This window comes from Manacus candei, unplaced genomic scaffold, assembly GCF_025592945.1.
Source record: "Manacus candei isolate 608988 ecotype Guabito, Panama unplaced genomic scaffold, ASM2559294v1 h1tg000067l, whole genome shotgun sequence".
NCBI classification, from domain to species: domain Eukaryota; kingdom Metazoa; phylum Chordata; class Aves; order Passeriformes; family Pipridae; genus Manacus; species Manacus candei.
This window is the reverse complement of record NW_026138115.1, coordinates 10,302,658-10,318,287: the sequence shown is the minus strand read 5'-3', so window position 1 is coordinate 10,318,287 and position 15,630 is coordinate 10,302,658. Positions and strand designations below refer to the sequence as shown.

The 15,630-nt window shown below is 41.1% G+C and overlaps 1 protein-coding gene across 5 annotated transcripts in view; it reads left to right on the top strand.

Moving 5' to 3' along the window:
* GPATCH2L (G-patch domain containing 2 like) overlaps positions 1-15,630 on the top strand; it is a 46,185-nt gene that overhangs the window by 12,342 nt on the left and 18,213 nt on the right. For 3 of the 5 annotated variants that reach the window (XM_051806756.1, XM_051806758.1, XM_051806757.1), the window contains 4 exons: positions 1,745-1,812; positions 2,680-2,734; positions 4,698-4,783; positions 15,275-15,366. In XM_051806756.1, coding sequence (XP_051662716.1) covers positions 1,745-1,812; positions 2,680-2,734; positions 4,698-4,783; positions 15,275-15,366 — 301 coding nt within the window. Of the gene's footprint in view, positions 1-1,744; positions 1,813-2,588; positions 2,629-2,679; positions 2,735-4,697; positions 4,784-15,274; positions 15,367-15,630 lie in introns of all 5 variants that reach the window. The other 2 variants (XM_051806759.1, XM_051806760.1) reach the window with 2 other exon arrangements.

Here is a 15,630-nt window from a genome sequence, read left to right as displayed (position 1 = left end):
TGTGCATGCTCATCTGAGACCACAAGGGCAGAGAGGTGGCTCAAAGGTGAAGGAAGGCCAAATTTTAGATAGGGAAGCTGACTGATATTAATGGCAGCAAAGGAAGGTGGTTTTAGTGGTTGCATTTTTAGTGGGGTGACAGAAGAATAAAAGGGTATATGCAGTAATGCAGACAAAGCTACCCAAAGCCACTGACTAGTCTTATTATATATAGGGCAACCAACATACAAAATATTAGTCCTTTTTCTAAAGGAATAAGCAATACTTTGCAGATGTCTGCTTAAAAGGAGGGATACACTTGTTTGGGTCTGCATCATGGAGCACTGACTGTTGTAAAAGAAGTTTCTGAGAAGGAAGGTGTTGGCTGTGTTTGGCTTGTCTTTTATTGCAATATTCTCTGTGCTTTTGAAAACACTGGCATAAGTTCTGAGCTGAGTGGCCATAGATAGAATCTGCTAGCAAGGTGTGTTAGAGGGGCCCAGGGTCTAGAGGAGTGTGACAGTCGCCTTCAGTTCAGTCATACGTGAAAGATTCTTGTTTGCCCCTTCTTTCTTCCACTCACCTTGCTTAGTTGTAACCAGTGTTTAAAATATGAATCCTTAGCTGGCAAGAGACTGGTTTTGGGTAAGGTTCCTCAGGCCACCTGCAAGTGGCTGGGCCTGGCGGCACACCTCTAATGATCCAAATGAGAAGGATAATATTTACTTGTTTAATTCATCTTCATCACCTTAAAGGGATCTTTGTCATTTGCAGCAGAGGTCACTGCTCCCCCTTCCCCATCTCTCTCGAAATTGTAATCATAAATAATGAGTTTCATTCAGAGCTCCCCGCCAGCGAGCTGCTAATTACCAAAAGTATGGCTTGTAATTTACACAGTAATAAACTGTAAATTTAAACATTATGGCACTTTAAGTTAATAATTTTCCTGCTGTAACAAATAGCCCATCTTTCACCCCTGCTGCTACAACTGCCACCAAACTTTGAGTGTGTTTTGCCTATGTATCTGGCAGAAACAAACCATACCTGTGAAAGACTTATACTCTCATCTTCTGCCCCTTGCTGCAAAGTATACTTCCTTCTTGGAGGGAGTTGCTATGCAGATGTGAACAGCTGGTGCTTCAGGCTGTGTGTGTATGTGTATTCCAGCATCAAGCACATACGCAGGGCAGCGTCTCACCGGAAGGAACGTGCTCCCAGTGCAAGTCCTTTCTTCTAGGATCTACCTCTTTTTAGCTGCTAGAGGTCCTGCTGCTGAATTGCTGCTTTCAGAAAGGGCAAAAGCTTTGTGCTTTTGCTCCTTATTTTATTCATCTGTGCTTGGTGAATCCCTGCTGTTAGTGGAATAGTGTAGTGTTCTGTCTCTCAGCCTGTTTATGGCCGAGCTGACCCTGACTACCTGGAAAGAAGCACTTCTCAGTCATTTCTCCTGCTCTTAACTGCATCGTTGTGCTGCATAGTTTGTACTAGTCCAGTCCTTGGTGAACCCCTCTGCAAGCAAATATCATCACTGAAATAACAAAAACCAAGCCTCACGAATAAAACTAAATGATTTTCTGAGATTCTACTTAGTTAAATTGGCTCAGCTGAGGTTCTAAAAGGTAAGAGTGAATATGTTTAGCTGAGAGTGGGCTGGTAAGGAAAGGATGTGACCCAGGGGAGTAAGATTTGTTCTTACTGGCAGCAGCAAGCTATTATGTCTGCTCACTGTGTGAGTTTGCAATCTTTACCTGTCTTTGTGTTTCAGGAGACCTCCATGAGCAACCTGGGCACCGAGAGGCTAGGTCATATTGTTAGTGATCCGCGCCAGAAAGAGTAAGGCCCTTAACAGCTGTTGTATAGACCTTTGGGAGGGGATGAAGAACTATAGGGTCCCCTTCCCTCCTGGGACTGAAGGGAATGAAGAGCTGGGTAGTAACCTAAGCATAACCTATGGAATGGGGGACAGTACTCTACTGATGGCTTCTCTGTTTTCTTACTTAGAATTGCTACCCCAGTGTGTGGACACTGCTCAAATGCCCTTTTGTTTACAGCCAGCTTTTTCTTTCCTCCTCCCTTATAATGTGCCATTGTAATAACTGCAGATCTTTTGCATGGTAAGAGGAGACTAAGCCCTATATGTTAGTTTTTTTAAATGCTTTGGTGTGGAGTCACACTATGGGTGCATACCCAGGCTGCAGAAATCATGCTGACAAGGCAACCATGAAATTCTCTTTCTTTTTTGTTCTGTCTCCTTCCCCAGTTAGTGTATTTAAATTGTAGTCAGCACTGGGAATTGTCATGGTGCCTATCCTTTGATATCCCTGTGATGCTATTCTTACTGGGGAACGAGTAGGTAAGGATGGCACCTCTTGACTGCAGTGCAATGGGTCCAACCTTCACCAGTTGTTTATATCTAGGTTTCTTCCTTGGATTTGAAATTTCTTGTTTTCAGTATGGGTCCTGATGATGTTTAATCTTTTTCCTTCTCCCTCCATCTTTGTTCTTCCCTTCCCCTTCTCTTCTTACCCCAACCCTCCTTTTTTTTCCCCCTCATGTTCGTTCATTGGCATTGCTTCCACCTTGTCCTTTCGACTCTGCCCTCCTTCCAGTTTTTGGTTACCATCCATGGGGAAGAGAGATCGCAACCAGGTAAGCTGACTCTGCTCTTCCTTTTTTATTTTTTGGTTTCCTTCTCTCTAGAAAGGACACAGTGCTGGCTTCTGATTTCCCACACACTGTGGCCTGTGCACGTGAGGTAAGGCAGACCTGTCCCTTCTCATTTTGTGAACTGAGATGTCTTCTGGGTTTTGAACACAAACCATTTCTCAGGCATTATACTGTCTATTTAAACTGAACTCCTTTTGTTTATCTGCCTGTTTTAGGTCAGTATAAGCCTTCCTCTCTGACAGTGAGTGGAAGGGAAAATGCCTTTTGAAAGGAGGACCTTTGGCCCTCTCAAAATTCCATAAGAATTGGAACATTTTACTCTTTTGAAATGCTTTGTTTTGCCTTTTTTGACTCAGGCTTCTACTTGATAGTCTCATCAACAGAGAAGCAAAAAAATGGTGAGCTTAAATGGTACAGTTAAATAGAAACTGTAACAGGAAAATGTAAGAGGTGATAAGCAAGAAAAATAGGCATTCTTGTAACTAAAACTCTTGTGTATGCACTTTTATATTCTCCAGTAAGTCTTTCTTAGCTTCAGTGCTAGGAGACTTTTTTACTTAAGATATAAGAGCTCAGGTTCTTAATAGCAGAAAGCAAAAAGGATCTTCATTTTGAGCAGTCGCGTTTTAACAGTGTTCCTGGCCATGCACACTCCTTTCTGTTCCTCTGTGAATTGTTTTGTGGTTGGTGAGCAGTAGGACTGAATTCTGTTTTCTCTTTGAGGTGACTACAAATACATGTATGATAAGAAATGATTTTCAGGCCTTTGTGCAGTTGTGTATTTTCTATTAACAAGAACATTTCACATGCTGCTTTTATAATGCTAGAGATAGGAATGATAACTATGTAGAGCTTTAAAATGACCAAAACAAATTACTTTTGTTTTTCTTAAATGAACTTGAATCAGCTACAGAGGGTTCCTGGTGATTCTCCCTGCTGTGCAGTTGCAGTGTTACTTCACTGACAGTAAACTAACAGTCCCACTTAAGGAGGAGCTCCCTGATGGCAGCAGCTTTGTGATCCATCTTGTTTCTCAGAAATGTTTAGGGTAAAGGCCTAGTACTGAGTTCTGGAGTTGCAGATAGCTTGTATGATGAGTCCTGCTACAGCTGTAGATTGTTCATTTATCCTTATTTAAAAATGCATCAGTTATCCTAGTAATACAAGAAAAGTGTTCTGGAGATTGGTGTAGCACTTTGAAAAGCAGATGGAAATGAACTTCCTGCTCGAGGTGTGAATTATAAATAAAGAGGAGATGCTGAATGGAAGTATAATGCACATACCCCAGAGAAACTACCGGTTTAAACCTTCTATTTACATATTGAGCAAAGTTTGCTTCATGCATTGTTTGACCAGTTTATTCCATTTCTGTCCTAACTATTGCATCTTTTACAACAAGCTATCTTGTGCAGGTTTGATGCTTTCAGGATTTGTCTAGTGTGTGTCTAACAAAGGATCTTAGATTAGCCTGACTATGCAGTATTTCAGAAGTTTGTTTTAAGCAGTTTGCAAAGGCAGCTTGTGAGGTCAGTTGGGAGTGGAAGGAGCAGCTCACTTGCTGTGGAATGAATTGGGAGCTATTTGTGAACTGAACCTGGTGCACTTGAGTCTTCTAGAGGTCTGTTTCAGTGATACATACAACCATAGGGAATATGGGAACTGCTCTGTGGGAAATTCTGTGCTTGCACCATTCATAACAGTGACTTTTCTCTCTACAATGTGAAGGTAGACAAGAGGCTTTCTGAAAGAGAAGCAAACATTTTGCTCAAGGCATGCAGCAGTAGAGCACTTATGCTCTTAGTCAACCAGCATTTTTAATAAAGTGAGTTGAAAGAGGAGTGTGCTAAGGCTGTCTGTTGTGAGATTTGCTGTTGCCCCCTTTGTGTTAGCCTTTTGTCTGAAGTGAGAGTCTGTTCTCATCTAGTTTCACCCCTTGAGGTGTTGGAAAGGTCTTCTTTGTATGAACAGCTATAGGGAATAGATCTGAGCAGCTGTATCTGGAGACTATTTCTTTTAACACTTTGCTTAAATAAAATCTCTTGACTTTCCAGTTCAATCCGTTATCTCCTCTGTACTCTCTGGATGTGCTTGCTGATGCTTCCCACCGAAGATGCTCACCAGCACACTGCACTGCCAGGTAACTCCCTTACTCTGCTCTGTTGGCATTGTCTCACTTCCCTCTCAGAGGTGTTTCTCAGTAGTACTGTGTGGTCTTTTGGTGGATTGACCTTAGCTGGATGCCAGGTGCCCCCCCAGCTGCTCTCTCACTCCCCTTCCCAGCTGGACAGGGAGTGACAGAGTGGAAAAACAACTCATGGGTTGGGATAAGGTAGTTTATTTGAAGCAAAAAACAAAGTGGAAGCTTGTACGCGCAAAAGCGAAGTGAAGTGGAAGATAACACAGTTTATTCTCTACTTCCCATGAGCAGCGATGGTCGGCCACCTCCGAGAAGCAGGGCTTTGGAACGCATGACGGTTCCTCAGCAGGCAGCCATTGGAGACAATGAATGCCTGCCTTCCTGCTCCTTGCCTTAGCTTTTATATCTGAGCTGATGTCATATAGTCTGGAATATCCCTTTGGTCAGTTTGGGCCAGCTGGCCTACTTGTGTCCCCTCCCAGGATCTTGCCCTCCATTGAAGAAGGAATGTTACAGTGCTGATGCTGTGCTCAGCAGTAGCCCAAACACTGGTGTGTTATCAACACCCTTCTAGCTACCAATGCAAAGCACAGCACTGTGAGGGCTACTGCAGGGAAATGAATTCCAGCTCAGCCAGACCCAATACAGACCTGAACAATACTCATGGACCTTACTGTAAGTTAACAGGCTTTTCCCTAGGAACCCCGTGTTCAAACTTAGCATAAAACATACTGATGCAGTTTATTTGACAGTCTCAATGAACTAAGTGCTTACAGTATATGAAACAGTGTATGACAGACAGGTAGATTATTTAGAAACTACTGTAATCTGTTCTGGAACGTGCAGTGAGTTGCTGCAAGTCTGTTGTATAGGTACAAGTGGGCATAGTATCATTGTCCACTATTAGAATCGGAAGAAGATGAGAGAGAAAGTGCTGACAAGCTTGTGTGGGTGACATGCTGAGGCGTTTTGGTATTCTGAGTGTCTAAAATAGACCCTCTGAGCACCCTCTGAGCAGATTCAGAACTCACCTGAGGTGACCTCTAATGGCTTGATATGTCTCTCTCTTGCTAAAGCTGAAATTTAGATCTGATCTGGCCAAAGTTGGATATATTTGAGTCTGCGTAGTTGGGGCTAATACACTATTCAGGCACCTTCTGCTGACTAATCCTAAATTAAATTCATGTGTTGGCCTTAGAGGTGACTCCTGTTCTTGTGCTGCAGGTGACTATGTAAAAGTAAGGTGCCCTTGAGGTCTTTCCTCATGCACGCAGACAAAGCCTTGCTTTGGACACAATTCTGCTTGTGTGCTTGTATGGGGGACCAAATCTGAAAGAAACGTCTGGACTTTCAGCTTCATGGCTTTCTTTTCCTTGTTAATTAGCAAATAGAGCATGAAAAATGTACTAAGGTTGTATGTGTCTGAACAGAAGCTTGGCACCCACCCAACAAAGCCTCTCCTCCCACTGGCTTCTGCAGGGAATTTTGTGATGTCGCACCATGACCTCATGCTGCTGTAGCCAGCATGTTAAAGCTGGAAAGGGGGAGGGAGGAAGAAATCAGCTCTTAAATGTTCAACTGGACGAGAATAAAGAGAATTCAGAAGATTGTGCATCAGCAAATTGGTTCCTTTCTGTGCTTTTGCCCCACTCTGGGGCTGTTTTCTGCCTGTGAAGCAAGAAAATTGATTGGTCTCTTCATTTTCAGCTAGGATAACCTTTCTTGTGCCTCGAGTGTTTTACTTGGGGCTCTATAGGAGTTTGTCTTCCAGAAAGGAGAGCTGGACAAATCCTGCTTGAAAATTCAAACTGGGCAAAATCTCTACCTTTATGATGATTAGTGAAGGCCCTTTCCAAAACCAGTCTGTTTACAAAGAGATTTCTAAACCCGTAGGGATCAGGTTAGCTAGGCTTTGCTGAGTATATAGTCTAGTTAACTAATTAATAATATATTTTGTTTTCATCCTCTAATGAACAGGTGACTGGCATCCTGACAAACATAAGCACTGATAAATTGTTACTGAATTGACGGAGAAATTATACCATCCCAGAGGCAGTTGTGTTTCTGAATGCTTGTAGTTTGAGAAAGTAGCTACTATTTTAGTGTGAAATGTGCTCAAGAACCTTTATAGGAGAAAGAAATATGAAAAGAACAAATGTGTTTTGTGGCCCCATGTATATGGCAAGGATTGAACTCTTTGGTACAAGGTGCTTTCTTTATGTAAAGATGCTGATAAGGACACAGAAGGAAATTGTTCCTTCACAGAAACATTTTCTTGACAGTAGTTTTTCTTTAGGTGCTTTACACGCTAAGCCTACTACTTAGTAGTCCATTTTCTTACAGGAGGTTCAGGTGATCTCTAAGCTCTGTTTAGCTATTGCCCCAGTTAACATCTCCCTCTTTTGCCATGGGTGGAGTCAATTTCAGTAGTTTGTGCTTTAGGAAACTCAAACAGCTTGCACCTCATCCTGGAGAAACTCTCTGCAGAAATTTGTAAGAATTTGTGTGGGAAGCCAATCCCCTGAAATAATGTGAAATGTATTAGAGAAGAAATTGTCTTGCTGTTGTGGACATCCAGTTTCTTCAACCTGATGCCCGCTGTGCCACGCAAAATTGCCTCTTTCTGCTTAGCTTCTACTATCACCGAGTGTGTCCCAAGGAGTATACATCCCAGGTGGAGTCTTTCTCTGCTGTGGAAATGTTTTCTTTGTTTCAGTGGTGGATTTTGGTGCAATTTGTCTGAAGGACTGGTAACCCAGTGCTTTGTTTAAGTAGAGCTGAAGGCCAGAATACTGAGCGCAGTTGAGGGTGTTCAAGAAAGGCTTGCCAGTGTCAAGGAGGAGGTTCTATACGGAAGGTTCCTTGGGAAGTCTTATTTGAAAGGCTGTATAAATTGTACACTACCTAGATTACCTTTCTTGATTTATGTCTGTGATGAGAAGAGATTTCATTCAAAGTGTATGCACAGCACTGGGAATTTCACACCCATCATTAGAAGCCGTTTTGTGTGTGTGGTGACTGTTATCATTAGTGGTATAATTTTATTTTGTGAAGCAAGGAGAGTTTCCTGCTTTCTTGCAGTCCTCCCAAGGGATGGCTGGTGTATTAATTTGCTGTATTGCCTCCTGGCTGTTCCCAGACTGTTTTTCCTCTTCATCATGGAATTTTTAATGGCCCTGCTGCCTCTCGGGAGGCATGCAAGGAAGAGTACCTCAGGGATCTCTTCTTTTTTTCACATGCCTATAATTACTCTCCTTTAAGAGCACAAAGCGTTTGCTAATCATGTCTTGTCTGTTAAGGTTTTGACTTCATGATGCAGGCCGTTAAAAGCAAGCAAGTAGAGACTTGCATGCGCAAATGATCCTTTCCCTTTTCCCCCTCTGCCCATTTGCGTCTGGGAGAAAGAGTGGTCTGAACAGAATTTTCTTCTCCAATTCCTACTTGAGAGGGTTTTGTATAGGCTGAAGTTGAATATCTTATTAGATTTTGGTTATTCAGTGGTTATGTTGGTGGGAAGATGTTATGGGTTGTTGGTTGATGGAATGTTATTGCCTTGATGCAGGGTAAGAGTCTCAGAAGAGCCTAGAACCAATAGTCACTTCAATTTGAGCCTGAATGGCAGGCAGAATAAGAAAGGAAGGTAGAAGTTAAATTGTTCCTAATGCCATTTATTATTTACCTAGCCTTGAAAATAGGATTATGGGTGAAAAATGCAATTAAATGTTCCCACTGAAGGTCATAGGACCTCAGATGGCAGGTAGATGTTGGAGGTTTGAAGAACTGTATTAGACATTCGAACAGTACAGACAATGAAAATTGTTTTGCATGTACTCTCAGTTAATATTAACTGTAAATCTAGAGTTTAATTTGATTTAGAAATAAGTCTGTTATCTTACCTGGAACAAGGGATAAAGATGTAGAGGGCTGAGTGATCTTCATATAAACTGCCAGTTGCCCCGATGTAGAGGGCTGAGTGATCTTCATATAAACTGCCAGTTGCCCCGATGTAGAGGGCTGAGTGATCTTCATATAAACTGCCAGTTGCCCCGATGTAGAGGGCTGAGTGATCTTCATATAAACTGCCAGTTGCCCCGATGTAGAGGGCTGAGTGATCTTCATATAAACTGCCAGTTGCCCCGATGTAGAGGGCTGAGTGATCTTCTTATAAACTGCCAGTTGCCCCATACCCTGGGTTTGGTGTTGCTGTTAAATTGAACAGACTTGAATGTCTCAAATTCTAGTTCCAGCTCTAGAAATACGCTTGTGAAAGTAAATCTCACATCATTCAGTTTGTCTGTTTATATTCTTTGTTCTAGCCCTATCCTTAGATGAAGCAAAGCATGTGGACTTCGTAGTAAAGCGGCAGACATTAGTATACTATTACACAAACCAGGGATGTTATCCTCATGTTAAAGTGGATGTTGATAGAAAACTACATTCTAACAAGGATATTGCTACTAAAACTCCCAACAACTCAACTGTTGCTGTTGTGATGCTATATTCCCAGCAAACACAAGCCAAATGAAAGGCTCTTTCTCTAAGCCCTCAGGTGTTACCTGAGGCTGTTGATAGTGGCTTCACAAAATTAATAGTAAAAGCAGAATTTTTCCTCTTCTTTGACTACAGAGCCAGCTGGGCACCAAAGTCTGATCTGCGCATAACATGTGTAAATCCATACAAGTTGCTCACATATGGGAGCTTTGTGTGCAAGTGGTTCTTACCATCACATCTCACTGTAGATATTCCCTGTGCACAGCAGTCTCCTATGCCCTGCAGTGCCTCATGAGAAAGCTCCTGGAGCACATTTTCATATTCCAAAATCACTAAAAGGTCAGCTCACTTCTTAAATCGTACAAATCTTACAGGTCTTCTGTTGCGTGGCGGTACTTTACACGGTAAAGAATCAGTACGCTCCTCCTCAGGTGGTGAGACAAAGAGGTTTATTTCAAATTCGGCGCGTCCCTTTATACCCTGATATCATGTCACCTTCTAACCAATAGGGTTATCTACTTAGACGCATCTCCTTTGGACTTCTCAGCCTTGGCACGTCACTCGTGCCTTGGATGCGTCTCCTACAGTCTTCAACAACAGCAGTCTGTTCCCCAAGTAAGCACTGTAATGATGTGGCAATTCCATCCCTAAAAGCCTGTGTGTGGCAAATGCAAGGGAACATATTTTCTTCTTGTTTTCCATGTAAGCATTCTAAGCAGAGATGATGTGATCCCATATATTATAGTCTCTATTTTCACACTGAATCACACAATATCTGTGCCAGAAAGACTCCTAATATTTGCCAGACCTGCTGAGTACACAAATTTGAAATAGTAAGTAAAAAAATTTCTGAAGCCAAGCAGAATTTATTTTTCACTTCGGAGAATTAGGATTCACCAAGATGGGAGCATTAGGCCTCAGACAACTGCATGTGACACTAGGTTGATAGCTGCTGTTCACTGCATGCCTGTCAGAAGAATTCAGTTATATCCCCAACTGGAATATTAGCCAGGCTTTAGCAAAGGAAGACATGAAAGTGCTCCAGATAAATGGAAAAGGAGTTAAAAAAAAAACAAAGATGCCTAAAGCAGTTGACACAGACATTTTTACGTTACAGCAAGATGCATGCACTCACAAGTGTGCAGTGTGCCTCCTGCCTCCAAGAAGGCCACTGACTACCACATTTAGGTCAGTAGGGCCTTTTCAGAGGCCTTCATTTGGGAGATTGAGGCAGTTTTTACACTGGACTTTAAGTGGACATTATGCTACAATTTAGACTTCATAGATTAGTGAAGGTTTCAGGGGCCTGATGCTGTTCAGTAAAGTTCTTTGTGGTCTGGTGTCTGCTTGTGCTCTGTATTGTCTCCACAGACTGTACTGCCAATCCTAATTTTCTGTTGAAGTCCTGTGGTAGATGTAAAATAGTGGCAAGTTCTAGCACATGGTGACTTTGAACTGTAGAAGTGAGATAGGAGTCCTGTGTATGTAGCTACCTTTAATTTAAAAAAATATAAATAAAGTCATAGAATAAATATGCGGAAAAGAAAAGAAAGGAAGCATTAGTTCAGGCACATTAGAGATTACCATGAATTTCAGCTTTCTTCATAGCAAAGCCTGTTTTTTCTCCAGCGTGACCTGCATGCAGAATTGGGTACTATAAGTACTATGTTAAAAACAAGAGATAAATCCATATTTCCTGAATAATTCCTTTAGCTTGTGATTACAAAAAATATTATCACTGTCAAAAAGACACTATAGACTTTTCATATAAAGCCATTTTTCCTATACATATGTAATTTTTCATTTACTAACTCCTGGCAGTGAGGGACTGCGGTGTGAGTTGAATATATTACAGCCATCAACACAGCTGCACTCTGCATCCTGCTTTGTCTCTCCAAGTGTATTTTCCTTTTTCTCTTCCCAGGTTAGAATTTCAGCCTTCTCTACAATGTAAACTAGGTTTTCATATTAGTCTCTGGTCACCCAGCAGTTCCATCTGTGATTAAGCACTGCAACTTTGTTTTTTATTTCTGATCACCCTATTCCAAAAGAAACCAGGGAATTATATTCTCATTACTGTTTATGCAACATTAAAGAACGTATGGAAGCCTAGCAGAAGAGATTGAAAGCTAGTAAGGACAGAGTAAGTACTGTTCTAATTTATCAGTTTAGGCCCATATCTTTCATCCCACAAAGCTCTGGCCTCAAACTTCTACACAGAGGGTGTTGTGACAATGCACAAATATGCATTTTCTTTCTGCCTTTCCTGTTCTATTCTACTTCAGAGTAATTTTTAACAGTTCAGAAGAGTTGTTAAAATTCAGCTTTGGAAGAGAACTAATTCATCATTGCAGCTTGTCAGTGATATTTTCACATTCTATAGTTCAGCCTGTACACTGCTATGTTGGGTGCTCTGCATACCCATTACTTGACTTGCCTGGTGGTGGTGTTTGTAGGAGTCTGCTGTTAAAATGGGATTTACTAATTCTATTATCTCACTGATATAGCACCTGTATGCAAACTAGTGATTAGAAATTTAGATTGAAAAGTGCTCTCTTCCAAAAATGTGTATATTTCATAAATTATACCTCAGTCATCTTTTCTGTCCACGTCTTAATGAGGGCTATCATCCCTGCATGCAATCTTCTGCTCTTTTCTCTGCCAAGGTTCTTACCACCTGGAGATTCCCTGTATGCAGATTTATGGTGCCTGTAAAGTGCACCAACCACTTGAAACTGACACTTTTACTACCGGGTTAGTCAGAGCCAGTGAGTAATCAATAGGTTCCTGATTTACTAACCGAAGTGTGGGTGATCAATAAGGGATAAACCTGAATGAAATACATGTTACAGAGACAATTTATGACCTCTGAGCCTTTGTGTGTTAGAGGCTGGGCTACTAGATACAATATCCTTGCTAGTAGTCTCCAGCTGGAGTATGATTTGCCTTTACTTTCACTACAAGAAGTGATTTTGAGATTCTTCTGTTTTCATTTTTCCTTTTCTTTTTACCCCCTGTGTAATCATCAGGTAAGGATAGATGTGGTTTGAGCATGTAACTGAGAGCCAGGAGTTCTTATTCAAAACCTAGCTGTAATATTTGTGAAGGGAAAAATTGCATAAAGTCTCTTGGAAATGATAGTGCATGATTCTTTCCTAGTCCATAGTGATTCTCCACCAAGGATCAGATGGCTAATGTTGGTGTAAATTAATAAAATTTAAAAGGGAGAATTTTTATTATTATTATTAATAATAATGTTGTTATTATTTAAAATTAGTTGGATTATTATATATAATGATATAGTCATCTAGTTAGTAATCTAATACTGTGTCACTGATGCAAAATAAAAAAACTGAATCTTTTCCTCGGGCTATGTGTTCTTAGATGTTTCATGGTACAGCTATGCTAAAATATTATATAGCTGCTATTGTAGTCATGTACAAAAGCAGCTTTTAGGATATGCAAAGTCACTTAAAGGTTATTCGGTTCAGTGTACAAACACAAGATTTGAATATGCAGTTTATAGGTGTGCCAGTATTTTTGAAAGCATTTCACAGAATAACGGAATCATTTAGGTTGGAAGAGACCTTCCAAGATCATTGAGTCCAACCTTTGACTGATCACCACCTTGTCATCTAGACTGTGGCACTAAGTGCCATGTCCAGTCATTTCTTGAACATCTCCAGGGATGGTGACTCCACACCTACCTGGGCAGTCCACTCCAATGTTTAACAACCCTTTCCTTGAAGAAATTCCTCTTGATATCCAACCTGAGCTTCCCCATGCACAACTTGAAGCTGCACTCTCTTGTCCTGTCACTGGTTGCCTGGGAGAAGAGGCTGACCCCCACCTGTCTACAATGTCCTTTCAGGTAGTTGTAGAGAGCAATAAGGTCTTCCCTGAGCCTCCTTTTCTTCAGGCTAAACAAACCCAGCTCCCTCAGCTACTCCTCATATGACTTACCCTCCAGACCCTTCATCAGCTCTGTTGCCCTTCTCTGAACACACTCTAGCACCTCAATGTCTTTTTTGTAGTGAGGGGCGCAAAACTGAACATAAGACTAGAGATGCAGCCTCACCAAGTACAGGGAGATGATCAGTTCCCTAGTCTTGCTGGCCACACTATTCTTGATCCAAGCCAGGATGCCTTTGGCCTTCTTGGCCACCTGGGCACACTGCTGGCTCATGTTAAGTGGCTGTCAACCAGCACCCCCAGGTCCTTTTCTGCTGTGCAGCTTTCCAGCCACTCTGCTCCAGCCTGTAGTGCTGTGGGGGATTATTGTGGCCAAAGTAAAGGACCTGACACTTGGCCTTGTTGAACCTCAGGCCATTGGCCTCGCCCCACGATCCAGCCTATCCAGATCCCAGTGCCAAGCCTTCCTACCTTCCAGCAGGTCAGCGCTCCCACCGAACTTAATGTTGTCTGTGAGTTTACTGAGGGTACACTCAATCCCCTCAGGAGACTTCTTTGTCTGTTTGTATTAACCTGTGTTCCCAAATTTGAAAAATTGGCTGTCAGTGAAGCTTAGCACAGTTTAAAAATTTTTGTTCCTTAATGTCAGATTTAGAGGACAGATCTTGTAGACTTCTTGTAGAACTTTTGAAGTTTAGTTGAGAAGACAGAAGGGTAGATATGTCTTTTATTTTGTGGTTGTGCATTTTTTACAGGTAAGTAGGTAGATGCAGCAGCATTCAAACAATTTGTAGACTGGACTGGTATAGGAATTTTTTTGTGCTCTCTACACTGTAGAGATATAACAGCACACTTTGGTTTTGTGTAAAGTCATCATCTAAAATTATAGATATTCTAAATATGCTGTTTGGGGTTTGGGGTTTTTTTTTAATCGATTTTGGCACAGAAGTAAAAACCTATGAACTTTTCCTTTTGTTATCTGTAGAAGATTTCAGTACTTTATAGAAGTGTTTGTTAAACTTTCAGGATTTTTTTAAAAAAAAATCAAAATAACAAGCTTTTCATTACTTAATCATCAAATTTATACGGTTCCAATCTTTGTACGGGGTGAGCACCTCCCAGTGTTTAATGCATTCTATTTGCACTGTAGTTCTGCCTTTTGCACATCAGATCTGAGGCTGAGTGTGACCAAGGAACTTGCCAAAGCAACTGTTATACTGGACAAAGCAGGGATTTGAACCCAACACATTTGTATTCATTATGGATGGTATTTGATAAAGTTCTCTGGTCTGCTGTAAAGACTGTTGTTTCTGAATTAAACTCTGCTTCCTAGATCTAGAACTTGGAGGAGTTCTCAATTCAAGTCAGTCGCGACAATGCAGGTTTCTTGTTAATTGTCAAATGATTAAACTGCAATGACCGTCAGTAGGCTTCAAACTTAACAGTTGATATTAATGGAACAGATTATGCCTTTCAGCCAGTTTAGAGGTGCAACAAGTCTGTATTACCATAAGCCAGATTCAGCTGTTTTCACAGCACTTTGATAAGGAAATAATGATTTTGAAAATGCATGAGACAGCATTGCATTCCTAACTTTACGAACTTACTGCTGTGGTGAAAACAATATGCATGGACTATTGGCATTATAGGTACATTCTAAGATGACTATAGTACTAAGTAGATCGCAAAATAATTTTTGACTAAGGGAGCAAATATCACACAGTTTCTTTAAAGAGCAATCTTGCAGACATTTGTTATGCTTATGTAGAAGTAATGGTAGGACGTGTCTTATCACTGCTTGATCTACATCTTTATGTATGCAAGGAGTTATTTTAAAGTTAATGCAAAACTAGATCCCTTAAAGGCTAAGAATTTATTCTTCTGAGCAGTTTATGTGTTTGAGCTCTTAAAAGAAGAGGGAGCATAATGGTATATTAACAAAGAATGTGATCAAAACTTCCCTGAGAAGTTTTTCCGTGTCCTGCTTACTAGATAGGCTGAGGGGAAGATGGGATTTGGAGGTGACTGGTCAGTCTTACAGAAACGCAATATTGGAACAGAGTTTAATTTGTTTTAATTTCTCCATAGGCAAACAAGTGTCCACCTGGGACCACCATATTCAAGGGACATCAAGAGGAAACGAAAGCCAGCTGCAGCCTCCATGTCTAGCCCAACATCAGGTAACTTGCCAACATTTTTAAGTCATGTATCTCTTGAGCAAAGTGACACAGGCAAAAGTAGTGTTACCTTGGTTTGAAACTAGTGAAAAGTGTGAGAGAGCATATCGTGTGGTTTTGCATAGCATCAAAAGCTGTCTATTAAACAAATTTTTGGTGATGTAGCTATGCTAGGTTAATATATTTTACGGTGCTTCACTGTATAGTGGATGGTAATCTGTTTCTTCATAAGATGTTATTTCTGCTGTCCTAAATTATGCAGTCCAT